The sequence below is a fragment of the Dicentrarchus labrax genome, unplaced genomic scaffold, assembly GCF_905237075.1.
Source record: "Dicentrarchus labrax unplaced genomic scaffold, dlabrax2021, whole genome shotgun sequence".
Lineage (NCBI taxonomy): Eukaryota > Metazoa > Chordata > Actinopteri > Moronidae > Dicentrarchus > Dicentrarchus labrax.
Window position 1 is genome coordinate 2,786,862 of NW_026136708.1, and position 25,851 is coordinate 2,812,712.

Here is a 25,851-nt window from a genome sequence, read left to right on the forward strand (position 1 = left end):
AGCATCACTCAGGCATAAAGTAGTTCACATGCAGAATTTCTACTGGGACATCAAATACAAGGGCCCATTTTGAATTCCTTTTTGTCTGATGTTTCGCCCAGTGGTTAGAGAAAATGTATTGTAAATATAGTTAAATTTAGGAGCTATATTTGTATGGAAATCTTTTTTTGTCAAGGACATTTTTGTGAGTATAGTAGATAAGGACACAAAGTCTTGTATCTGATTTTAACTACAGAGTCTCCTTCACTCAGTACTGGATCTGCAAAGTTGCATGCTCTTAGTTTTGGCAATTTGTATCATTTACAGTAGGGGAATATATTTTCTCTTATTTTTTTTTATTAAATTATAGATTTTTTCGATGTATTTCTGAAGGTGGGTATACATTGCAAAACAATACATATTACCTTTTCTTTGTAAAAATAAATTTTTAATTTCACCAATTTGAATATTTGTCTTGCAATATATCTTTATACTATGACATTTTTTCTAAAACTAGATTTAAATAAATTGCAATATCAGAATATATTGAATTATAACCTATGTGTTGGGATATGTATCAGATTATTGCCAATACACAGCCCTAATTTACACACAAACTGGGAAAGCTGCGATTATAAATTCAGCGTTTTAAACTCCATGGTCATCAGGAAACCACTGACAGTTTTTTAATGACGTCTGTGTCCTGCACATGTAATCAGCGTTAACAGTCCTATAAGTAATGGTACAAATGTGTACATACTGTATACTGCACATCAGCAGTAACTTAACTCTGTCATATCCATGTACAATTGTGTGGTTCACTTCAATTCAGTCCAGCAACACAGCCACAAGACTCAAATTACCAGTTAGATTTGAAAGTGAATGTTTCAGAATGCGTGAGTGTAGTAGTTTTTTTCCCCTAGCAGAAATATTGCTTAGTAAACAAACTTACACATAAGACAATGTTAATATACATAATCATTGTTAACTTTATTTATCGACATATCTTGTTAGTGTTACATTCATAACATCTCCAAAACTGTGGATGAACCACATGGTTCAAAATAAAAAATAAAATCCAAAAGTGCACAAAAAAAAAGAGAAGACAAACATTTGATTGACATTACGACACTTGGGAAACATGAAACATTGTGGAAACATTGTGTCCTCAGATTGTCTGTTACAGCTACAGTTGATCTTGTCTAACATGTCTGATGAATTTAGCATCATTAAAACATTTTTAGACTGTTGCATAACATTAACATAATGTACAATAGGAAGAGGTGCCATTTTTCAATTGCACATATTTACCTAAAGCAATAAACCTACATCATATCCTCAATATCGTCTTAATGATCTAGAAAAATACACAACCACAACCCAAACTCACTGTTTTTCTACAGCTCAGCCTTATAATAGTTACACATTCAGACACAGATTACTTGGATGCTGCTGTCTTTTTAGCAGGACCCAAACTCTTCAATCCACTTTTCATACTTCTCCAGGTCAACTGCAGACACAGATTTGGACACTTTCTTCAGAGCCGACTCAAAGTCCTCCATGGTGGTGGGCATGTGCATCTCATCCCGGGAAATGTTGCGGATTTCCTCTGGCGTGAGGCCCTCGATTCTTCGCCTCATGGCCATCAGAGAGGCGTCCCTGCAGAGTCACCCAACAAGGGATTTCAATAGAGGCACTTGGACTACCAATGAACTAATCCACATGCATTAACTCACTTCAGTGAATTTACTGTCTGCAAAAATCAAACATTTCTTACGTCTTTTTAAATAAGGGGTCACATTTAGGATTTGTTGCCAGACCATTTGGACTTTGAATCATGAAGCATGAAAGCTTTACAAAACTTTTATTAGGAACTGTAAATATAGCAAATTTGTACATGTATTCAACCAACTTGCAGCAAATTACCTGCTACTTTTTCAAAAAGTTACAGCAGTGGTGCACTGCAGCAAAATGAAGATTCAGTACTATGCTGCATTTTTCATATGCCTTTATTTGACAATGAATGAGATACAGATCAGACAGAAAGGGCTATGATGCAACAAAGGTTGTGTAAATTATATGGATGTGTCACCAGGTCACTGGACACTCAAACGTTATTGTATTTCATCTACTGTAGCAATGACACAGATCATATCATATTTTGGGCATATAAGGTTCAAGGTTAATTTACTTATCATTATCAATGAAAACACAAATTTGAGTGCAAGCATGAATTGGGGAGTCTCACAGCCTGAGGAAAGAAGCTGCTCTGTAGTCTGCTGGTACAGCAGTGGATACTACTGTATCACTTGCAAGACAGCAGCAGGATGATCAGGCTGTGGCTGGGGTGGGGTAATTGTTGTTTCATCTCTGTTTCAAATACAAACTACTGGAAAGATCAACGTTGGTTTGAAAGACGTAACAGCAGAGATAGCTGACCTGCACACGTTGGTAATGTCGGCTCCTGAGTAACCCTCCAACTGCTCCGCAATCTTGTCCAAGTCCACGTCACTGGCCAGCTCCAGCTCTGTCAGGTTGATCCTTAGCAGCTCCACTCGCCCTTTGTCTGCAAACACAAATGCAACAATGAGTGGTGCAGGGAAGAAGCTAATTTTCTTGCCCACAGCCTATGGCTACCACATTTACTAACCAGGTAACACCAATAAAGTTTGGCTGGACTACCAGCTGGGAAGACAGCTGCTCTGGGGTCCCTGAAGGTTCATTGCCAGTCATTTGTTTTTGGTAAGAACACAGGGTATAGGATGAATGCTGTGCTCACACGTTGCACGTTCCTAAATTATTCTGTATTTAGTTAAATGATCATATAACAAACATAGAACCAGGTGGTATTCCAGCATACAAATACTGGTTGTTTCCTGGTGCCCACAACAAAATACCACTGTACTTGAGGAATGTGGGGGTCAGTAGGGGCCCAACAGCTCATTTTTGGCCCAGGGCCTCCATGACAGGTTAATCCGAAATGACCCATATTATGCAGTTAATGAGGTTGCAATGAATATGAAATATTTCTGTCTGAAGCTCTGTATAGTGGCCCATCACATTTTTCTAGTTGTTGAACAGTAAAAGCTCACAGGTCAGTCGATCACTTTCAATAAATCAAATGTTTCATGAGACTTATGTAGTCTACGCTGTCAAGCGGCAAAGAAATGACTGTACTTGAAGGCAGAGGGATGTAGATCCTCTTCTCCAGCCGTCTTCTCAGGGCCTCATCGATGTCCCATGGGAAGTTGGTGGCAGCCAGCACCATCACCATCTTGGACGGGTCATCGTTTTCCGATGCTCCACCGACCCCTACACAAATGCCACAATAATGGAAAAAGCCTCAATCACTCAACACTTGCAGTTATTCTAGAATTCAGAATAGGAAATGGTGCCGAAAACTAATGTTGGCTTGTTAAGATTGATAAAAACAGAAAAAAATAGCAAATATAAGACTTGGTAAATACAACTGTGTTTTTGTCAGCATACAAGAACATTATACCATCCATCTGCACCAGTAGCTCCGCCTTGACTCTCCGACTGGCCTCGTGTTCCTCTGAAGTCCCTCTGCGGCTGCACATGGAGTCAATTTCATCAATGAAGATCGTAGTAGGAGCGTAAAAACGTGCCTGTACAAGAGTACACGCAATGAGTCCCACAGAAACCTCAACTTCTTTGCACTTCTCAACAGTTTGTAATTCTAAGGTAGTTCTATAAAAAAAAAGTACAGTAACTTTATCAGGAACACTGCTAAATATTTACACAAATAACATTAAATCTAAATAAATGTGTATGTAGTTAAGATTAGGTCTGCACAATTAATTCTATACCAATCACGATCAAGAAATTCACATCCACATTTCCAGGTGTATTGACCGATTTCTGACCACAAGAGGGCATGATTCACAGATAAAGAGACTGGACATACTATCAACTTGTAAAGTTATGGCTGAGACATTAAACAACATGGGCATCAGATTGGTTACCTAACAAAATTAATTCCAATACTTTACTTTGCTCTAACTCCCCTGTCCACTAACTCCAGAGAAAAACATCTGAATAACACATCAGCTTTCTAGATGCGTTCCTTTGTTTACCAGCCACTTTCTTACTTAAATATAGATAATATATATGTAAGCAAGAAAACCCAAAACAGCCAAAAGCTTAAAATGCTTAATTCTCAGAGGGTTAAGCAATATGAGTATCCCTCTCACTTTTCAGTATCATTTCAATTCACTCATGATATGAAAATATCAGGGGCAAGATGCAATCACATATTTAAAGTCTTACCATTTCAAAGAGAAGGCGAACTAGCTTTTCAGACTCCCCTCTGTATTTGGAGGTTAGAGTAGATGAGGAGACGTTGAAGAATGTGGTTCTGCACTCGGTAGCAACTGCTTTGGCCAAAAGTGTTTTCCCCGTACCTGGAGGTCCCACCATAAGCACTCCCTAAAGTATTAAAAAAACTCTGTGCATTGATACAAACAATACATTTTACAAATCATATAAAACTAAAATTTCTTTAAAATCAGCACCTTCCATGGTCTCCGTATGCCTTTGAAAAATGCTGGCATCCACATTGGCAACACAACCGCTTCTTTAAGTAGTTTTTTTGCATCTTCCAGGTCTGCAATGTTGTCCCTAAAGAAACAGGACAGACAGAGATTACACTTGGCAGTCCTCAGGAAGGCTGAAAAAAAAGACCTCAAGCAACGATCCACCATCTTTGGAAACTGGCTTGTTTGCCATCTTAAGCGTCCAGTACAGAGGCACTTCTGGGAAATACAGCGTGTAGCCTAGGTTACCACAAAAACTAAGACAGCAACCTACATTAACCAAAATGAGACCAAAGATTCTTCACAAGGTTTCAAGCTGTGATGAACACGTACCATTTAACATTTGGATTCTGAGATATAATATCTCTCTCCAGAGCTTCCACAAGGTCTTTGTCATATCCTGTCCCATCAAATTTTTTCACTTCTTTCTCCTGGACATCTGCTTTGTTCTGGAAGGCAGACACAAGACACTATTACTCTTCCCTGTTCCCTGAATGGAACGCATGTGGTCTGGTTTCTCCCAGACAAAAAACTGGAATTACAGGCTAAAGCGTGGCTGTAGGTAAACAAGCAGCATATGGATACTGTTCAGTCAACAATGCAAATAGTTGTGTTTGAATATATGTTATGTAATATTATGAAGAAGAAGGTGGTGTGTTTAATTCACAAACATGTTGTTTACCTTATCATCCTTTGCTTTGCCAGCGGCCTCCTTCACCTCTTTTGACTCTTTCTTTTCTTTGCCCTTGGAGGGTTTGCTTCTGTCCCCGTTGGCCCCACGAGGCGATTGCCTCTGCTGGGCCCTTACAGCCACGCTCAGGCGGTTGTTGGTAGGTTTGCTGTCTTTATACTGGTTAGAGGGCCGTCTGACGGGACAAGGAGAATGTCTGAAAGTAGAAATGGGGGATGGAACTATTAACAAGAGCTTTTCAAGCCATGCCTTTTTATCATTTCAAACAATTGACTCATATTTTCTGTTTAGTTGTGGTTTTATTCATGCCAGAGCACTAATAACTGAGGTAATTAGATTTGGACGGTATTAGGATCCTATTGGTAAGTGTCCACAGGACCAGTCATTTGCACGTTTTCAATTCATAGTCTATGCGTTTCAAGGGCATCCCGTTGGTCGCTCCTTACTTAAATACTTTTTTCAGGGACATTTGGTCCTTTTAATAAATTTACAAGTGTTTCCAGGAGTGGAAAACAAGTCTCTAAATATCTAGATTTTCAATGTTTTTCAAGATGTGTTGGAACCCTGAAAAACACCCCTGTGGACATGTATCATATGACAAATATATAAGCTATATATTAAATCACAATAAATAACTAAATAAATTACTTGACGTGTGTATGCATATCCTGTGACCATCAAATATATCATCAATATATTCTTAGAAATCCTCTGGAGGCCACACATAGTACTACAGCATATGTGAAAAGGCTCATCAAGTGAATTAACACAACTAGACTTATAAGTGGAGAAAAAAAAACTAACAAAACACAAGGCAGTGTGAAGTTTACAGGCCACCTTTCTAAAGGGCAGAGCATGAACAAAACAGGCTCACATCAGGGTTCAAGTTTACTAATCTCCATCATATGACTACATCAGGGCTATTGTTCGCAGACAAACAGCTTATACAACCCCCCAATCACAAATCTGTGCACTGCAAAGGTGACAAGTGAACTAGATCCAGTGTTTCAACAGTATCAAAACTGGTATAAAAAAGAAAAAACGAAAACTGACTTAAAGATATAATAGGTAACATTTTTGTATTAAAATGTCTATAAATACTAGACCCATGTTGTATATGTTGTTGAGCTGTGTACTTCCATTATCCCAAATGTTTCCAACAATGTTCAAACTCAGAGAAATCTGACATTTTATTCAGGTAACGCTGCGTTTCACAGGTCGCCTGTCAATGGTGTCATATCCCCTTTGTGCATAAGCTTTATCCAGTTTTAGGCCACATTTTTACCATACACTTTCAAGATCTAGGTGGTTTTTAACTATATATTTTAACTGGATAAAGGATTTTAGTCATTGGACATCTGGATCTTAAGTTGGAAGAGAAACATGCTGAGCCAACGTTAGCATCAGCTTGGCAAGAGGCCCCTCCGGGACGTCCTTTGCCCTTTGTGTTAGAGAAACACTCATTTTCAAGGTGAAACTGCTTTATTCAGTGTTTTTACTGATTTTAATCAGTGAGTTTGTTTGTTTTGGAGAGGAGGAGACCTCTGTGGATAATTTGGCTCCCTGTAAAAAAAAAAAACTCCAGTAAGTCTGGATCTTAAGTTAATGTTAGCAACTCAGCAGCTCGGCTGGCAGCCCCTTCGGGACGTTGTCTGTTAGCTGAACAGCTTCAGAGAAACACTGATTTTTATTTTTTTATTCAGTGTTTTTACTGATTTTAATCAGCGGGTCAATTTGTTTTGGAGAGGAGGAGATCACTGAGGATGATTGGGTTCCTGGTAGAAACCTCCTGAACGGTGAACACTAAAGGAATCCTAACCAGGAGAAGTTGACTGCAATGACGGCAATGGTGGTGAAGATAACAACTCCTATGAGCCCACGCTACTTTACAACATCATCAAACTTCGTCTTTTGTTATTGTTTTGATGTGAGAGACCCACATAGTGGCAGAAGTTACATATTGTATGTTTAAGCAGTGAATGAGAAAGCTGAAAAGACAAAGTTGTATGTAAATAACCAACTGCAATACCTCTGTTCCATGTGCACAGGCCGTACTTCACAATCATCATGGTTACTAGGTTTGGCAGGCGTTGTGTCCCGCTGAAAGTTCTCCAGTGTCGACATTATGTCCTGAACTTGTCGATTCTCTTCACTAATTTCTTGCCACAACTGACAAACAAACACAGATAAACCTCAGAAAAGCCAGTACTCTTTCCTAATTCAATCTCTTAAGTTTTATCAGGGTACATTTTTAATGCTATATTTACCTGCTGCCACCGCTGCTGAACACTGCTGTCCCGCACAGTGTACACATACTTCTTGATTTGTTCTAGCAGTCCATTATAGAGAACACTGGCTGAGCTGTAGTTTCCCAGCAGGGCGTACTCGCGGGCCAGCTTCACATTCTCACTGATCTCTCGTAGACTCATGGTGCTGTGGAAACACAAACAGCAAGTTAGAGTCAGAGGCTGTTTTACATAGACTGCTCCAAAAAGCAGGGCCTTATTCTGAAAAGCCTGAATTGACCAAGACAAACAAATAGAAACAGGATGACACTGTAAGCTCATAGGGGTCAGGTTTTGTCCTTGATAATTTACACTTACATCACTTTTGTGTTGTATGTTTTTCTTCACTTTGTCCACTACAATCGTTTTTAATGAACTATACATTCTTGGCCTCACAATTCCAAAACAATGGATCTGTTTGTATCCATGTATTTTTTACTATCAGATATCAGACCAATTCTCAGTATCAGAGATACCTTGAGTTGTGGTATCTACTGACACTCAGAACTGTGTATTGGAAGAAAAAAGGTTTAGTGAAATCTAGTGGTGAAGTTGTAGATTGCAACCATTTGAATACAGCCCAAACTTTGACCACGACAGAGCCCCCAAGAAGAGGGACCGCTCCCTCTGTAGATAAAAACACAGATTGATATTTTCAGGTGAAAATACTTTGATAAAGATTGCTGTGTATCATTTATGCTAATAGATCCAATGTTACAGACTGGGCCTTTCATTTTTATGACTTATCGTGATTGAAAACTCCAATCTCACATACACTGTAATGTAAAAAAAAGTTATTTTAACTCAAAGAAATTATTGAAATGCATTACATCAACAATTTTAAGTAACACAAACTCAGTTGTGTAAGTTAAAAAGATTATTGGTTAAGCAGCTTTTACTAGTAATTTTAAGTGACACTAACTTAGTTTTGTAAGTTAAAGAAATATTCCTGATTAAACAGTTTTTAGTGGGTATTTTGTTTTCTTTCTTTTTTTAATTACTAAAGCCACTTGATCAAAAATGTGTATCTTACAAGATTGAGTTAGTTTTACTTGTTTTAGCTGCAACATTGTTTTGGGTTGAACAAACTTCTGGTTAGGGTTTTACAGGGTAAAAAGATGCAGACCAGAAATGTATTATAATGTGTGTGACAATCATCTTAAGTTACTAAACTTTTGTGGCAATGTGAGAATGTATTGTTTTAAATTTAATTATAGCAAAGTAAAAATAATCATCAGATTATGAACATCTGAATTTAAGGGAACTCTTTAACTAGCTAGCCTCTTGTTTCTCTGTTATGTTGAATCTCACTGTGTGCTGCAGTCAGATCAGGCAGCCACAGAAAGACATACAAAAACTTCCCATCCAACCTGCAGTGTTATGTGGATATTTTCTCACGCAACCTTGGTACAATATTTACAAGGTATGTGGGTAATTGTAAGACCACATTTAGTCAAATATAAACTAACAGGGAGGCTATTGTCCCTCAGTTTAACTTCCATGGATTAGCCGGAGCCTCGCCCCACTGAAACTGTTTGTGGTAAAATGCGACACAAAACTCTACACGTACAAGGTGCTAACGATACAGACATATGAAAAATAGCTTCTATGTTTGCACTGGAAGAAAATATAATAGCTGACAGACAACATAACAATTTACTGTAACTGTTACGGTATGTCTTAACTTCACTCCCAACAGCCGGGTGGTTGGTTTCCCCTCTCTCGTGCAGACAAAAAGTATAACTTTATCTTATATTATCTTTAAAAAAACAAAACAAAAAACTCGATGCGTTTATACAAATGCGGCTAGATTCATGCAACTCAGACTCCTTACCAAAAATGGTTGATGTTGGGTTTATAGTCAATGTTTCAGATGGACACACGCAGAATCCTCTCAGTGGCTGTTATGACGAGTTCCGCTGTGGCAGTTCAAAGGGAGGCTACAGACGACAGCCAACCGAAGCAACACTTAACCAACGACCTGTGGAGTTCAGCTGTTATCGCGGAAGTCAGCGACAGAGCACGTTCCGTATGCAAATACTCGAGCGGAGTAAAAGTTTTGACTTCCGTTTATAAGCTTCAAAATAAAACCGAGTATCTTTCAAACATCGCGACTATGACAAGTCAAAAGTACTGGAGAAAGGAAGTTTGGGGAGAATGTGAAGAGGGAGTGACCAGGCTCCAGAATTATATACCAGGGGCCAGATGTACAATTAACCACTGGTCTGGGATAGGTTTTGAGGACAGTTTTATAAAGCGGGCCAAAAAGATTCAAAGATTCATTAAAACACAACACACAAATTTCAGAAAAATGCATTGTATTGTATTGTCACCATTTTTGCACATGTTTATTTTTAATTAAGTAAAGAAACAGAAATCAATATGGAGGAGGGTGATTTCCTTGAAGTAGAAATCACACCAATTTTCAAACTAAGTGCAGATTTTTAGAATAGCAGAAATAGATTTCATACAGTTTGCGCCCTTTTTAGCTAACCATATTCTTTTTAAAACTTTATTATTTTATTTTTGTATTTTGGTACAATGGCACATGCTTATGATAGCTGAGGAACACCAATGGACTTCACAGTGTCCTGGCAGGGGTTGTAAATGACAGGACATGTTTGTGTCACAGTGATGCAGAGCATATCACCCACCAAGGAACTGGCACAAGGTTGTAAGTACATTCTTTCTTCTACTGACTGAACATTCAAAATCAATTTAGTCTCAAACAGTGTTCTTAAACATGTCCATTGGTGTTGCTGTACTGTTTGATCTTTTTGTGTGGTATTTATGCCATGTGGAAATATTAGTAATACTTCATACATTTACTGATGAATGCTTTTGTCATAGCTGAAGCAGGGTCCAAACAGCAGACACATACACACAGGATTTCTGGGAGTGGCAGGAAAATACATTTACTGTCCAGCTAAGGTCCTTGCATCATAAAGACATTTATGTTGTTTATACTTGTTTTTGCACTCTCTAAATTGCACTGAAGACCAATGTTTGGCAAGTTACTTTTAAGAAGTAATTAGTTACAGTTACTAGTTACTTCTTCCAAAAAGTACCTAAATTAGTTACTCAGTTACAAATTATAAAAGTAACTAGTTACTTTAGAAAGTAACTATTGCATTACTTTCAAGTAAATTTTTAAATGCTCAAATGTGATCCCACCTCCACCCCTCTTTAACGGAACTTAAAATACATGTGCATGTTCAATTATTTATGATAAATCTGAATATTATAATGAAATGGACACTTAATACAATACATCATTAACAGAAACAATGTACACAAATCTAAACTATTTTAATGTTGCTGTGGGACAAAGTGTGATTAGCCTCCAATCAAATGCCATGTATGTAAATATTATGTTTATATAGTGGATCGATACAAATAACACAATAGATGTTTTGGAACTTTTGATATTTATTGCCCCTCAACAGGCCACAACTGGGCAAAATTAAATTATTCTTGTTAAGCACTATACCAAAAATAAATAACATATATATACACTCTTTGCAGTGCAAATAAAACAAAAAAATCTTCAGACAACTGGTAGATATATACTGTACTTCAAGTATTTTCTTCCTCGAAAAAGTAGAACAGTGTAACAATATGAGGTGCTTTCAATCTAACTGAAAAAGAATCCAAATATAAACAGGTAATACATATGAAATAAAAAATGCATCTCCATTAAAATAAGTCTCTTTCTCTGGCCATTGACAATCTCACTTCAAGAGGCTGCATCCAGCCAACAAATAAATCTAAATTAAATTATGCTCTCTGTCAAAAATGTATTCAAACAATATATACACTCTTTTTAGTGCAAATGTAATAAGATGCAACACAACTCGCCATACCTGTCTCTCGTTGACTGACTCGCTTGTGAGGTTCGTTGTGTGTCCGACTACGCGTGCTTTCGAACACCCGCCCAACTCTACCTCTGACTGGCTTACCATGAAATTTTACTAAGCCAATCGTCAGCATTTATGCGCTTGTCTCGTGCACTGCCCACTAACCAAGGAAGAACAGTAAAAAAAACTCTTTGCCTCTCGGCTCAGAGATCTAGTTGGTCTGATGAAAAAAACAGCTTCAATTATAGTAATGCGCCGCATTTTTTGGCAGTAACGGTAACAGCGTTATTGAAATGGGAAAAGTAATCAATTAGATTACTCGTTACTGAAAAAAGTAACGCCGTTATTCCCATAATTCCATGGAATGGCGCCGGCGACAACGGCAGCCTGTCATGGCAGCTCCTTTCATTGTTATAGTTTTAGTGTGTTTTCAGTGTGTTTTTGCTATTTTGAACTCTTTTCTTACTTTCTTACTTTCTTACTACTTTGTTCATGTCGCCTAAATACTTTTTTTGGCGTTTTTGAGCACTTTTTATTTTTTGTTTACGCTGGTCTCCATGGCGACGGGGAGTCGCATTGTTTTCACCCGCGACCAGATGATCGTCTGTGTGAAAGAGCGTGTCTGCAGTCCGGACATCGAGCTCATCGCCGTCGGACTTCGTCCGTGTTATCTGCCACGGGAACTTTCCAGTGTTGTCGCCATCACTGTCTATGTTCCTCACAGTGGTCTTCATCATCACCATCACTGTTTACATTTATGATGTCCTATTTATTCTCCTGTACAGCACTTTGGTCAACTTTGGTTGTTTTTAAAGTGCTTAACAAATAAAGTTGGATTGGATTGGATAACTGCTGAAGACACATGTGGACAGATTTAATAAAACAATGACTTTTAGCACAGACCTTGTTTCACTTGATTTCATCTATAAATCCCTGGTCAACTCATTTCCATCATGAATAATAGTATTTCAATCATCTTTGAATGCAAAAGAAATTCGGTCTTTTTTTGAATATCATTTTGTATAGTATATTGATACTATAATTGGGGTGTTCCTCCGTAAAATTCTAAATACATAAATACAGAAAGGATTTACATACTTTAGACTGAAATGATGTAGATTTTAACATAACTCTCATGTGAAATTTTGAATACATAGTGCAGCGGTTCAATACCATGCATAGGAAAAGAAAAATTCAGTACCATGGATAGCGGACCATAAAATCGTGGAATTTCATTGGCTGTCAGCGTGTTACAACTACCCATGGCTGGCCCCCTTCTGACAGGCGGAGATACTGTCCACTATACTAACGAGGACTGGCGCATTGCCAGGTTTGGCGTGTCGCGTGGTGGCCCTGTTCCCGGCGTTTGCAGGGAAGAGGCATACAGGGAGGCATTGAAGCTGAAGGATGGTGACACGTTTTTGCTGATTTTCAGCTGGCGTTCTCAGCTCTCACTAGAGGTGCGCTCTTCCTGAAATCCCCAACCATCTCCACTGTCTTTCGAGCGTGGAGCTCCAAGTTGTTCTGTCCGCAGCCGGTCACCAGATGGTCAAGCTCCCACCTGTAGGCGGCCTCATCCCCACCACAGGTGAGCCCAATGAGGGTGGTGTCGTCCGCAAACTTCAGACAATTGGACGGATTGATGACTGGAGGTGGCAGCTGTTGGTGTACTGGCAGAGGAGCGGAGGGGAAAGGACGCAGCCTCGAGGGAAAGCGCTAATGACGGATGGAGTCTAGGAGGATGGTGTAAGAACTGTCGCTTTGTCTTTCAAATCCACAGCAGAACTCATTCAGGTCGTTTGCCTGGCGCAAGTCGTTAGCGGGTTGGGTTTTTTTTTTAGGTTTGCACTCGGTGATCCGTCTGAGAACTCTCCAGACATGTTCTCCTCTCTGGTCGGGCATTTCACAAGCCGTCTGTGTTTGGGGACTTCATGGATTGGGTTACCTTTGTCAAAGTCGCAGAGGACGATGACTGCCGAGTCCGGGTTTCTCCGCTCCGTAGACAATATCTTCTAGACAAGCTTGCGCTGTGCATCCTGCACGTTGGGCTGCGGTGGAACGTATGCACAGACCAGCACAAAGGACGCAAACTCACGGGGGAAGTAGAGAGCTTCGATCCAGCCACTTCAGCAACCAGTGATGGGTTGCTGCTATCGATGGGTAGAAAGTCTTAACAAAAAACACACCCTTACCCTGTAAAATTAACAGGTTTTCTGGCGTTAGAAAGGTTTTCAGTTCAGTGTACAGTTGATTTTAACTGCGCACGTGCACATGCACGGGCCAGAGCTGCCAGTGGTTCCCGTAGTTTAGTGGTGATCACGTTCGCCTAACACAGCATTTACTGTCACTCAAATCCATGAAAGGGGAACTTTTTCTGAATCCAGTTGAAAATGTCTCATCCCATCTCTCGAGGTCAAAAACGAACACATCGTCCAGAATTTGAAAAGCTTGCATATGAGCAGGCTGGTGCTTCGGCGCGCGAGTCTGCGTGAGAGCTGCCTTTGCCCGTTTCCGTAGTGTAGTGGTCATCACGTTCGCCTAACACGCGAAAGGTCCCCGGTTCGAAACCGGGCGGAAACTGCCACCTTTATTGGTGTTTACACTGAATCAAAAAGCCAACTTCTAAGTAAACCAGGCAAAAATGAAACTGTACGAAATGCTAGAAAACAACAGGAGGAAAAGTAGAGCCCTTTTTGCTTAATCCAGTTTAAAATGTCTCATCCCATCTCTCCAGGTCAAAAACGAACCCGTTGTCCAGAATTTGAAAAGCTTGCATTTGAGCAGGCTGGTGAATCGACGCAGGCGTCTACGCGAGAGCTGCTTTTGCTCGTTTCCGTAGTGTAGTGGTTATCACATTCGCTTCACACGCGAAAGGTCAAAAACGAACACATCACCCAGAATTTGAAAAGCTTGCATATGAGCAGGCTGGTGCGTCGGCGCGCCAGTCTGCGCGAGAGCTGCCTTTGCCCGTTTCCGTAGTGTAGTGGTTATCACGTTCGCTTCACACGCGAAAGGTCCCCGGTTCGAAACCGGGCGGAAACAGTCTTCTCGCTCTTTAATCTGAGTATTGGAATCAAACTCTACTCAGTATCAAAATCAGACTATACTCCGTCAAATAAGCAGACGGACGCTAAAAGGGGCAAAGTCAAGGTCACCATACCCTCAGCATGACGCAAGCGCACGCTTCCTGCACCTGTGCTGCTTTGCGTTTTTTCGCTGTAAGATCGGCAGGCGGTAGAAAAGTAATCTCTCCCCGTCAGGGAATCGAACCCCGGTCTTCCGCGTGACAGGCGGAGATACTGTCCACTATACTAACGAGGACTGGCGCGTTGCCAGGTTTGGCGTGTCGACGCAGTGGTGGCCCTGTTCCCGGCGTTTGCAGGGAAGAGGCATACAGGGAGGCATTGAAGCTGAAGGACGGTGACACGTTTTTGCTGATTTTCAGCTGGCGTTCTCAGCTCTCACTAGAGGTGCGCTCTTCCTGAAATCCCCAACCATCTCCACTGTCTTTCGAGCGTGGAGCTCCAAGTTGTTCTGTCTGCAGCCGGTCACCAGATGGTCAAGCTCCCACCTGTAGGCGGCCTCATCCCCACCACAGGTGAGCCCAATGAGGGTGGTGTCGTCCGCAAACTTCAGACAATTGGACGGATTGATGACTGGAGGTGGCAGCTGTTGGTGTACTGGCAGAGGAGCGGAGGGGAAAGGACGCAGCCTCGAGGGAAAGCGCTAATGACGGATGGAGTCTAGGAGGATGGTGTAAGAACTGTCGCTTTGTCTTTCAAATCCACAGCAGAACTCATTCAGGTCGTTTGCCTGGCGCAAGTCGTTAGCGGGTTGGGGTTTTTTTTTTTAGGTTTGCACTCGGTGATCCGTCTGAGAACTCTCCAGACATGTTCTCCTCTCTGGTCGGGCATTTCACAAGCCGTCTGTGTTTGGGGACTTCATGGATTGGGTTACCTTTGTCAAAGTCGCAGAGGACGATGACTGCCGAGTCCGGGTTTCTCCGCTCCGTAGACAATATCTTCTAGACAAGCTTGCGCTGTGCATCCTGCACGTTGGGCTGCGGTGGAACGTATGCACAGACCAGCACAAAGGACGCAAACTCACGGGGGAAGTAGAGAGCTTCGATCCAGCCACTTCAGCAACCAGTGATGGGTTGCTGCTATCGATGGGTAGAAAGTCTTAACAAAAAACACACCCTTACCCTGTAAAATTAACAGGTTTTCTGGCGTTAGAAAGGTTTTCAGTTCAGTGTACAGTTGATTTTAACTGCGCACGTGCACATGCACGGGCCAGAGCTGCCAGTGGTTCCCGTAGTTTAGTGGTGATCACGTTCGCCTAACACAGCATTTACTGTCACTCAAATCCATGAAAGGGGAACTTTTTCTGAATCCAGTTGAAAATGTCTCATCCCATCTCTCCAGGTCAAAAACGAACACATCGTCCAGAATTTGAAAAGCTTGCATATGAGCAGGCTGGTGCTTCGGCGCGCGAGTCTGCGTGAGAGCTGCCTTTGCCCGTTTCCGTAGTGTAGTGGTCATCACGTTCGCCTAACACGCGAAAGGTCCCCGGTTCGAAACCGGGCGGAAACTGCCACCTTTATTGGTGTTTACACTGAATCAAAAAGCCAACTTCTAAGTAAACCAGGCAAAAATGAAACTGTACGAAATGCTAGAAAACAACAGGAGGAAAAGTAGAGCCCTGTGCCCGCTATAAAATTAAGCTTGACAATTGAGACTACAGGCAGGGACTGGCCGCTTCTCCCCTACAGTGAGGCCTTTAGTCACTCTTCCTAGCTCTACTTCACTTTGACTTGGAGCACATTGCCTGTTTCTGCTTCGAAGATGTTCTTTCTTTTTTCCTTCTGCTCACCTGCTGAAGGCTTCTTTGTTGTTGCTGCTGTTGCTTTCACTCTGGTAAAGGCAGGGCTGGAACCAAGCTAGAGTCAACCTTTCTCGACAAACGGCTAGCTTGACCATCGAGGACTGTTTCTAATATAATAGTCATTCATGGTTCCTGTGCCTACAGGATTTACTGTCACTCAAATCCATTAAACGGGAACTTTTGCTTAATCCAGTTTAAAATGTCTCATCCCATCTCTCCAGGTCAAAAACGAACCCGTTGTCCAGAATTTGAAAAGCTTGCATTTGAGCAGGCTGGTGAATCGACGCAGGCGTCTACGCGAGAGCTGCTTTTGCTCGTTTCCGTAGTGTAGTGGTTATCACATTCGCTTCACACGCGAAAGGTCAAAAACGAACACATCACCCAGAATTTGAAAAGCTTGCATATGAGCAGGCTGGTGCGTCGGCGCGCCAGTCTGCGCGAGAGCTGCCTTTGCCCGTTTCCGTAGTGTAGTGGTTATCACGTTCGCTTCACACGCGAAAGGTCCCCGGTTCGAAACCGGGCGGAAACAGTCTTCTCTGCTCTTTAATCTGAGTATTGGAATCAAACTCTACTCAGTATCAAAATCAGACTATACTCCGTCAAATAAGCAGACGGACGCTAAAAGGGGCAAAGTCAAGGTCACCATACCCTCAGCATGACGCAAGCGCACGCTTCCTGCACCTGTGCTGCTTTGCGTTTTTTTCGCTATAAGATCGGCAGGCGGTAGAAAAGTAATCTCTCCCCGTCAGGGAATCGAACCCCGGTCTTCCGCGTGACAGGCGGAGATACTGTCCACTATACTAACGAGGACTGGCGCGTTGCCAGGTTTGGCGTGTCGACGCAGTGGTGGCCCTGTTCCCGGCGTTTGCAGGGAAGAGGCATACAGGGAGGCATTGAAGCTGAAGGACGGTGACACGTTTTTGCTGATTTTCAGCTGGCGTTCTCAGCTCTCACTAGAGGTGCGCTCTTCCTGAAATCCCCAACCATCTCCACTGTCTTTCGAGCGTGGAGCTCCAAGTTGTTCTGTCTGCAGCCGGTCACCAGATGGTCAAGCTCCCACCTGTAGGCGGCCTCATCCCCACCACAGGTGAGCCCAATGAGGGTGGTGTCGTCTGCAAACTTCAGACAATTGGACGGATTGATGACTGGAGGTGGCAGCTGTTGGTGTACTGGCAGAGGAGCGGAGGGGAAAGGACGCAGCCTCGAGGCAAAGCGCTAATGACGGATGGAGTCTAGGAGGATGGTGTAAGAACTGTCGCTTTGTCTTTCAAATCCACAGCAGAACTCATTCAGGTCGTTTGCCTGGCGCAAGTCGTTAGCGGGTTGGGGTTTTTTTTTTTAGGTTTGCACTCGGTGATCCGTCTGAGACCTCTCCAGACATGTTCTCCTCTCTGGTCGGGCATTTCACAAGCCGTCTGTGTTTGGGGACTTCATGGATTGGGTTACCTTTGTCAAAGTCGCAGAGGACGATGACTGCCGAGTCCGGGTTTCTCCGCTCCGTAGACAATATCTTCTAGACAAGCTTGCGCTGTGCATCCTGCACGTTGGGCTGCGGTGGAACGTATGCACAGACCAGCACAAAGGACGCAAACTCACGGGGGAAGTAGAGAGCTTCGATCCAGCCACTTCAGCAACCAGTGATGGGTTGCTGCTATCGATGGGTAGAAAGTCTTAACAAAAAACACACCCTTACCCTGTAAAATTAACAGGTTTTCTGGCGTTAGAAAGGTTTTCAGTTCAGTGTACAGTTGATTTTAACTGCGCACGTGCACATGCACGGGCCAGAGCTGCCAGTGGTTCCCGTAGTTTAGTGGTGATCACGTTCGCCTAACACAGCATTTACTGTCACTCAAATCCATGAAAGGGGAACTTTTTTCTGAATCCAGTTGAAAATGTCTCATCCCATCTCTCCAGGTCAAAAACGAACACATCATCCAGAATTTGAAAAGCTTGCATATGAGCAGGCTGGTGCGTCGGCGCGCCAGTCTGCGCGAGAGCTGCCTTTGCCCGTTTCCATAGTGTAGTGGTTATCACGTTCGCCTAACACGCGAAAGGTCCCCGGTTCGAAACCGGGCGGAAACAGCCTTCTCTATTGGTGTTTACACTGAATCAAAAGCCAACTTCTAAGTAAACCAGGCAAAATGAATATTGGAATCAAACTCTAAAAAACTATAAAATAAAAAGAAGGGGGGCTCAGTATCAAAATCAGACTATACTCCGTCAAATAAGCAGACGGACGCTAAAAGGGGCAAAGTCAAGGTCACCATACCCTCAGCATGACGCAAGCGCACGCTTCCTGCACCTGTGCTGCTTTGCGTTTTTTTCGCTATAAGATCGGCAGGCGGTAGAAAAGTAATCTCTCCCCGTCAGGGAATCGAACCCCGGTCTTCCGCGTGACAGGCGGAGATACTGTCCACTATACTAACGAGGACTGGCGCGTTGCCAGGTTTGGCGTGTTGACGCAGTGGTGGCCCTGTTCGCGGCGTTTGCAGGGAAGAGGCATACAGGGAGGCATTGAAGCTGAAGGACGGTGACACGTTTTTGCTGATTTTCAGCTGGCGTTCTCAGCTCTCACTAGAGGTGCGCTCTTCCTGAAATCCCCAACCATCTCCACTGTCTTTCGAGCGTGGAGCTCCAAGTTGTTCTGTCTGCAGCCGGTCACCAGATGGTCAAGCTCCCACCTGTAGGCGGCCTCATCCCCACCACAGGTGAGCCCAATGAGGGTGGTGTAGTCCGCAAACTTCAGACAATTGGGCGGATTGATGACTGGAGGTGGCAGCTGTTGGTGTACTGGCAGAGGAGCGGAGGGGAAAGGACGCAGCCTCGAGGGAAAGCGCTAATGACGGATGGAGTCTAGGAGGATGGTGTAAGAACTGTCGCTTTGTCTTTCAAATCCACAGCAGAACTCATTCAGGTCGTTTGCCTGGCGCAAGTCGTTAGCGGGTTGGGGGTTTTTTTTTTAGGTTTGCACTCGGTGATCCGTCTGAGACCTCTCCAGACATGTTCTCCTCTCTGGTCGGGCATTTCACAAGCCGTCTGTGTTTGGGGACTTCATGGATTGGGTTACCTTTGTCAAAGTCGCAGAGGACGATGACTGCCGAGTCCGGGTTTCTCCGCTCCGTAGACAATATCTTCTAGACAAGCTTGCGCTGTGCATCCTGCACGTTGGGCTGCGGTGGAACGTATGCACAGACCAGCACAAAGGACGCAAACTCACGGGGGAAGTAGAGAGCTTCGATCCAGCCACTTCAGCAACCAGTGATGGGTTGCTGCTATCGATGGGTAGAAAGTCTTAACAAAAAACACACCCTTACCCTGTAAAATTAACAGGTTTTCTGGCGTTAGAAAGGTTTTCAGTTCAGTGTACAGTTGATTTTAACTGCGCACGTGCACATGCACGGGCCAGAGCTGCCAGTGGTTCCCGTAGTTTAGTGGTGATCACGTTCGCCTAACACAGCATTTACTGTCACTCAAATCCATGAAAGGGGAACTTTTTTCTGAATCCAGTTGAAAATGTCTCATCCCATCTCTCCAGGTCAAAAACGAACACATCGTCCAGAATTTGAAAAGCTTGCATATGAGCAGGCTGGTGCTTCGGCGCGCGAGTCTGCGTGAGAGCTGCCTTTGCCCGTTTCCGTAGTGTAGTGGTCATCACGTTCGCCTAACACGCGAAAGGTCCCCGGTTCGAAACCGGGCGGAAACTGCCACCTTTATTGGTGTTTACACTGAATCAAAAAGCCAACTTCTAAGTAAACCAGGCAAAAATGAAACTGTACGAAATGCTAGAAAACAACAGGAGGAAAAGTAGAGCCCTGTACCCGCTATAAAATTAAGCTTGACAATTGAGACTACAGGCAGGGACTGGCCGCTTCTCCCCTACAGTGAGGCCTTTAGTCACTCTTCCTAGCTCTACTTCACTTTGACTTGGAGCACATTGCCTGTTTCTGCTTCGAAGATGTTCTTTCTTTTTTCCTTCTGCTCACCTGCTGAAGGCTTCTTTGTTGTTGCTGCTGTTGCTTTCACTCTGGTAAAGGCAGGGCTGGAACCAAGCTAGAGTCAACCTTTCTCGACAAACGGCTAGCTTGACCATCGAGGACTGTTTCTAATATAATAGTCATTCATGGTTCCTGTGCCTACAGGATTTACTGTCACTCAAATCCATTTAACGGGAACTTTTTGCTTAATCCAGTTTAAAATGTCTCATCCCATCTCTCCAGGTCAAAAACGAACCCGTTGTCCAGAATTTGAAAAGCTTGCATTTGAGCAGGCTGGTGAATCGACGCAGGCGTCTACGCGAGAGCTGCTTTTGCTCGTTTCCGTAGTGTAGTGGTTATCACATTCGCTCACACGCGAAAGGTCAAAAACGAACACATCATCCAGAATTTGAAAAGCTTGCATATGAGCAGGCTGGTGCGTCGGCGCGCCAGTCTGCGCGAGAGCTGCCTTTGCCCGTTTCCCGTAGTGTAGTGGTTATCACGTTCGCTTCACACGCGAAAGGTCCCCGGTTCGAAACCGGGCGGAAACAGTCTTCTCTGCTCTTTAATCTGAGTATTGGAATCAAACTCTACTCAGTATCAAAATCAGACTATACTCCGTCAAATAAGCAGACGGACGCTAAAAGGGGCAAAGTCAAGGTCACCATACCCTCAGCGTGACGCAAGCGCACGCTTCCTGCACCTGTGCTGCTTTGCGTTTTTTTCGCTATAAGATCGGCAGGCGGTAGAAAAGTAATCTCTCCCCGTCAGGGAATCGAACCCCGGTCTTCCGCGTGACAGGCGGAGATACTGTCCACTATACTAACGAGGACTGGCGCGTTGCCAGGTTTGGCGTGTCGACGCAGTGGTGGCCCTGTTCCCGGCGTTTGCAGGGAAGAGGCATACAGGGAGGCATTGAAGCTGAAGGACGGTGACACGTTTTTGCTGATTTTCAGCTGGCGTTCTCAGCTCTCACTAGAGGTGCGCTCTTCCTGAAATCCCCAACCATCTCCACTGTCTTTCGAGCGTGGAGCTCCAAGTTGTTCTGTCTGCAGCCGGTCACCAGATGGTCAAGCTCCCACCTGTAGGCGGCCTCATCCCCACCACAGGTGAGCCCAATGAGGGTGGTGTCGTCTGCAAACTTCAGACAATTGGACGGATTGATGACTGGAGGTGGCAGCTGTTGGTGTACTGGCAGAGGAGCGGAGGGGAAAGGACGCAGCCTCGAGGGAAAGCGCTAGTGACGGATGGAGTCTAGGAGGATGGTGTAAGAACTGTCGCTTTGTCTTTCAAATCCACAGCAGAACTCATTCAGGTCGTTTGCCTGGCGCAAGTCGTTAGCGGGTTGGGGTTTTTTTTTTAGGTTTGCACTCGGTGATCCGTCTGAGACCTCTCCAGACATGTTCTCCTCTCTGGTCGGGCATTTCACAAGCCGTCTGTGTTTGGGGACTTCATGGATTGGGTTACCTTTGTCAAAGTCGCAGAGGACGATGACTGCCGAGTCCGGGTTTCTCCGCTCCGTAGACAATATCTTCTAGAAAAGCTTGCGCTGTGCATCCTGCACGTTGGGCTGCGGTGGAACGTATGCACAGACCAGCACAAAGGACGCAAACTCACGGGGGAAGTAGAGAGCTTCGATCCAGCCACTTCAGCAACCAGTGATGGGTTGCTGCTATCGATGGGTAGAAAGTCTTAACAAAAAACACACCCTTACCCTGTAAAATTAACAGGTTTTCTGGCGTTAGAAAGGTTTTCAGTTCAGTGTACAGTTGATTTTAACTGCGCACGTGCACATGCACGGGCCAGAGCTGCCAGTGGTTCCCGTAGTTTAGTGGTGATCACGTTCGCCTAACACAGCGTTTACTGTCACTCAAATCCATGAAAGGGGAACTTTTTTTGAATGAATCCAGTTGAAAATGTCTCATCCCATCTCTCCAGGTCAAAAACGAACACATCGTCCAGAATTTGAAAAGCTTGCATATGAGCAGGCTGGTGCTTCGGCGCGCGAGTCTGCGTGAGAGCTGCCTTTGCCCGTTTCCGTAGTGTAGTGGTCATCACGTTCGCCTAACACGCGAAAGGTCCCCGGTTCGAAACCGGGCGGAAACTGCCACCTTTATTGGTGTTTACACTGAATCAAAAAGCCAACTTCTAAGTAAACCAGGCAAAAATGAAACTGTACGAAATGCTAGAAAACAACAGGAGGAAAAGTAGAGCCCTGTGCCCGCTATAAAATTAAGCTTGACAATTGAGACTACAGGCAGGGACTGGCCGCTTCTTTTTTTTTATTTCCAACCCAAAAAAACAAAAAAAAAAAGTATCAAAATCAGACTATACTCCGTCAAATAAGCAGACGGACGCTAAAAGGGGCAAAGTCAAGGTCACCATACCCTCAGCATGACGCAAGCGCACGCTTCCTGCACCTGTGCTGCTTTGCGTTTTTTTCGCTATAAGATCGGCAGGCGGTAGAAAAGTAATGTCTCCCCGTCAGGGAATCGAACCCCGGTCTTCCGCGTGACAGGCAGAGATACTGTCCACTATACTAACGAGGACTGGCGCGTTGCCAGGTTTGGCGTGTTGACGCAGTGGTGGCCCTGTTCGCGGCGTTTGCAGGGAAGAGGCATACAGGGAGGCATTGAAGCTGAAGGACGGTGACACGTTTTTGCTGATTTTCAGCTGGCGTTCTCAGCTCTCACTAGAGGTGCGCTCTTCCTGAAATCCCCAACCATCTCCACTGTCTTTCGAGCGTGGAGCTCCAAGTTGTTCTGTCTGCAGCCGGTCACCAGATGGTCAAGCTCCCACCTGTAGGCGGCCTCATCCCCACCACAGGTGAGCCCAATGAGGGTGGTGTAGTCCGCAAACTTCAGACAATTGGGCGGATTGATGACTGGAGGTGGCAGCTGTTGGTGTACTGGCAGAGGAGCGGAGGGGAAAGGACGCAGCCTCGAGGGAAAGCGCTAATGACGGATGGAGTCTAGGAGGATGGTGTAAGAACTGTCGCTTTGTCTTTCAAATCCACAGCAGAACTCATTCAGGTCGTTTGCCTGGCGCAAGTCGTTAGCGGGTTGGGGGTTTTTTTTTAGGTTTGCACTCGGTGATCCGTCTGAGACCTCTCCAGACATGTTCTCCTCTCTGGTCGGGCATTTCACAAGCCGTCTGTGTTTGGGGACTTCATGGATTGGGTTACCTTTGTCAAAGTCGCAGAGGACGATGACTGCCGAGTCCGGGTTTCTCCGCTCCGTAGACAATATCTTCTAGACAAGCTTGCGCTGTGCATCCTGCACGTTGGGCTGCGGTGGAACGTATGCACAGACCAGCACAAAGGACGCAAACTCACGGGGGAAGTAGAGAGCTTCGATCCAGCCACTTCAGCAACCAGTGATGGGTTGCTGCTATCGATGGGTAGAAAGTCTTAACAAAAAACACACCCTTACCCTGTAAAATTAACAGGTTTTCTGGCGTTAGAACGGTTTTCAGTTCAGTGTACAGTTGATTTTAACTGCGCACGTGCACATGCACGGGCCAGAGCTGCCAGTGGTTCCCGTAGTTTAGTGGTGATCACGTTCGCCTAACACAGCATTTACTGTCACTCAAATCCATGAAAGGGGAACTTTTTTCTGAATCCAGTTGAAAATGTCTCATCCCACCTCTCCAGGTCAAAAACGAACACATCGTCCAGAATTTGAAAAGCTTGCATATGAGCAGGCTGGTGCTTCGGCGCGCGAGTCTGCGTGAGAGTTGCCTTTGCCCGTTTCCGTAGTGTAGTGGTCATCACGTTCGCCTAACACGCGAAAGGTCCCCGGTTCGAAACCGGGCGGAAACTGCCACCTTTATTGGTGTTTACACTGAATCAAAAAGCCAACTTCTAAGTAAACCAGGCAAAAATGAAACTGTACGAAATGCTAGAAAACAACAGGAGGAAAAGTAGAGCCCTGTGCCCGCTATAAAATTCCACCCATCTCTCCAAACCCCCCCAGGTCAAAAACGAACCCGTTGTCCAGAATTTGAAAAGCTTGCATTTGAGCAGGCTGGTGAATCGAGGCAGGCGACTACGGAGAGCTGCTTTGCCGTTTCCGTAGTGTAGTGGTTATCACATTCGCTTCACAAAGGTCAAAAACGAACACATCACCCAGAATTTGAAAAGCTTGCATATGAGCAGGCTGGTGCGTCGGCGCGCCAGTCTGCGCGAAGCTTTGCCCGTTCCGAAAAAGTCCCCGGTTCGAAACCGGGCGGAAACAGTCTTCTCTGCTCTTTAATCTGAGTATTGGAATCAAACTCTACTCAGTATCAAAATCAGACTATACTCCGTCAAATAAGCAGACGGACGCTAAAAGGGGCAAAGTCAAGGTCACCATACCCTCAGCATGACGCAAGCGCACGCTTCCTGCACCTGTGCTGCTTTGCGTTTTTTTCGCTATAAGATCGGCAGGCGGTAGAAAAGTAATGTCTCCCCGTCAGGGAATCGAACCCCGGTCTTCCGCGTGACAGGCGGAGATACTGTCCACTATACTAACGAGGACTGGCGCGTTGCCAGGTTTGGCGTGTCGACGCAGTGGTGGCCCTGTTCCCGGCGTTTGCAGGGAAGAGGCATACAGGGAGGCATTGAAGCTGAAGGACGGTGACACGTTTTTGCTGATTTTCAGCTGGCGTTCTCAGCTCTCACTAGAGGTGCGCTCTTCCTGAAATCCCCAACCATCTCCACTGTCTTTCGAGCGTGGAGCTCCAAGTTGTTCTGTCTGCAGCCGGTCACCAGATGGTCAAGCTCCCACCTGTAGGCGGCCTCATCCCCACCACAGGTGAGCCCAATGAGGGTGGTGTAGTCCGCAAACTTCAGACAATTGGGCGGATTGATGACTGGAGGTGGCAGCTGTTGGTGTACTGGCAGAGGAGCGGAGGGGAAAGGACGCAGCCTCGAGGGAAAGCGCTAATGACGGATGGAGTCTAGGAGGATGGTGTAAGAACTGTCGCTTTGTCTTTCAAATCCACAGCAGAACTCATTCAGGTCGTTTGCCTGGCGCAAGTCGTTAGCGGGTTGGGGTTTTTTTTTAGGTTTGCACTCGGTGATCCGTCTGAGACCTCTCCAGACATGTTCTCCTCTCTGGTCGGGCATTTCACAAGCCGTCTGTGTTTGGGGACTTCATGGATTGGGTTACCTTTGTCAAAGTCGCAGAGGACGATGACTGCCGAGTCCGGGTTTCTCCGCTCCGTAGACAATATCTTCTAGACAAGCTTGCGCTGTGCATCCTGCACGTTGGGCTGCGGTGGAACGTATGCACAGACCAGCACAAAGGACGCAAACTCACGGGGGAAGTAGAGAGCTTCGATCCAGCCACTTCAGCAACCAGTGATGGGTTGCTGCTATCGATGGGTAGAAAGTCTTAACAAAAAACACACCCTTACCCTGTAAAATTAACAGGTTTTCTGGCGTTAGAAAGGTTTTCAGTTCAGTGTACAGTTGATTTTAACTGCGCACGTGCACATGCACGGGCCAGAGCTGCCAGTGGTTCCCGTAGTTTAGTGGTGATCACGTTCGCCTAACACAGCGTTTACTGTCACTCAAATCCATGAAAGGGGAACTTTTTTCTGAATCCAGTTGAAAATGTCTCATCCCATCTCTCCAGGTCAAAA

General features: G+C 44.5%; 1 protein-coding gene and 14 non-coding genes across 16 annotated transcripts; 9 read left to right on the forward strand and 6 right to left on the reverse strand.

Moving 5' to 3' along the window:
• Positions 1 to 944: 944 nt before the first annotated feature.
• Positions 945 to 9,517, reverse strand: katna1 (katanin p60 (ATPase containing) subunit A 1). Of its 2 annotated transcripts, none has more exons than XM_051408473.1 (11): positions 9,346 to 9,517; positions 7,494 to 7,659; positions 7,256 to 7,395; positions 5,218 to 5,422; positions 4,869 to 4,984; positions 4,515 to 4,620; positions 4,270 to 4,428; positions 3,482 to 3,608; positions 3,157 to 3,291; positions 2,419 to 2,545; positions 945 to 1,638 (listed from the first exon to the last, which is right to left on the reverse strand). In XM_051408473.1, exons 2-11 carry the CDS (start codon positions 7,653 to 7,655, stop codon positions 1,440 to 1,442), a joined length of 1,476 nt encoding a protein of 491 aa, XP_051264433.1. In that variant the 5' UTR covers positions 7,656 to 7,659; positions 9,346 to 9,517; the 3' UTR covers positions 945 to 1,439. The 2 variants fall into 2 exon arrangements, with proteins under 2 accessions (XP_051264433.1, XP_051264434.1); XM_051408474.1 differs by lacking the exon at positions 9,346 to 9,517 and adding an exon at positions 9,197 to 9,332.
• Positions 9,518 to 13,875: 4,358 nt separating this feature from the next.
• On the forward strand, positions 13,876 to 13,948 carry trnav-aac (transfer RNA valine (anticodon AAC)). Its single transcript has one exon. It is a non-coding gene; the product is annotated as a tRNA-Val (tRNA).
• Positions 13,949 to 14,337: 389 nt separating this feature from the next.
• trnav-cac (transfer RNA valine (anticodon CAC)) lies at positions 14,338 to 14,410 on the forward strand. The gene has a single exon. It is a non-coding gene; the product is annotated as a tRNA-Val (tRNA).
• Positions 14,411 to 14,617: 207 nt separating this feature from the next.
• trnad-guc (transfer RNA aspartic acid (anticodon GUC)) lies at positions 14,618 to 14,689 on the reverse strand. Its single transcript has one exon. It is a non-coding gene; the product is annotated as a tRNA-Asp (tRNA).
• A 1,198-nt stretch (positions 14,690 to 15,887) lies between these two features.
• trnav-aac (transfer RNA valine (anticodon AAC)) lies at positions 15,888 to 15,960 on the forward strand. Its single transcript has one exon. It is a non-coding gene; the product is annotated as a tRNA-Val (tRNA).
• Positions 15,961 to 16,708: 748 nt separating this feature from the next.
• trnav-cac (transfer RNA valine (anticodon CAC)) lies at positions 16,709 to 16,781 on the forward strand. Its single transcript has one exon. It is a non-coding gene; the product is annotated as a tRNA-Val (tRNA).
• Positions 16,782 to 16,990: 209 nt separating this feature from the next.
• Positions 16,991 to 17,062, reverse strand: trnad-guc (transfer RNA aspartic acid (anticodon GUC)). Its single transcript has one exon. It is a non-coding gene; the product is annotated as a tRNA-Asp (tRNA).
• A 1,199-nt stretch (positions 17,063 to 18,261) lies between these two features.
• trnav-aac (transfer RNA valine (anticodon AAC)) lies at positions 18,262 to 18,334 on the forward strand. The gene has a single exon. It is a non-coding gene; the product is annotated as a tRNA-Val (tRNA).
• A 277-nt stretch (positions 18,335 to 18,611) lies between these two features.
• trnad-guc (transfer RNA aspartic acid (anticodon GUC)) lies at positions 18,612 to 18,683 on the reverse strand. Its single transcript has one exon. It is a non-coding gene; the product is annotated as a tRNA-Asp (tRNA).
• Positions 18,684 to 19,882: 1,199 nt separating this feature from the next.
• On the forward strand, positions 19,883 to 19,955 carry trnav-aac (transfer RNA valine (anticodon AAC)). Its single transcript has one exon. It is a non-coding gene; the product is annotated as a tRNA-Val (tRNA).
• Positions 19,956 to 20,703: 748 nt separating this feature from the next.
• trnav-cac (transfer RNA valine (anticodon CAC)) lies at positions 20,704 to 20,777 on the forward strand. Its single transcript has one exon. It is a non-coding gene; the product is annotated as a tRNA-Val (tRNA).
• A 209-nt stretch (positions 20,778 to 20,986) lies between these two features.
• On the reverse strand, positions 20,987 to 21,058 carry trnad-guc (transfer RNA aspartic acid (anticodon GUC)). Its single transcript has one exon. It is a non-coding gene; the product is annotated as a tRNA-Asp (tRNA).
• A 1,201-nt stretch (positions 21,059 to 22,259) lies between these two features.
• trnav-aac (transfer RNA valine (anticodon AAC)) lies at positions 22,260 to 22,332 on the forward strand. The gene has a single exon. It is a non-coding gene; the product is annotated as a tRNA-Val (tRNA).
• Positions 22,333 to 23,973: 1,641 nt separating this feature from the next.
• On the forward strand, positions 23,974 to 24,046 carry trnav-aac (transfer RNA valine (anticodon AAC)). The gene has a single exon. It is a non-coding gene; the product is annotated as a tRNA-Val (tRNA).
• A 624-nt stretch (positions 24,047 to 24,670) lies between these two features.
• On the reverse strand, positions 24,671 to 24,742 carry trnad-guc (transfer RNA aspartic acid (anticodon GUC)). The gene has a single exon. It is a non-coding gene; the product is annotated as a tRNA-Asp (tRNA).
• Positions 24,743 to 25,851: the final 1,109 nt, after the last annotated feature.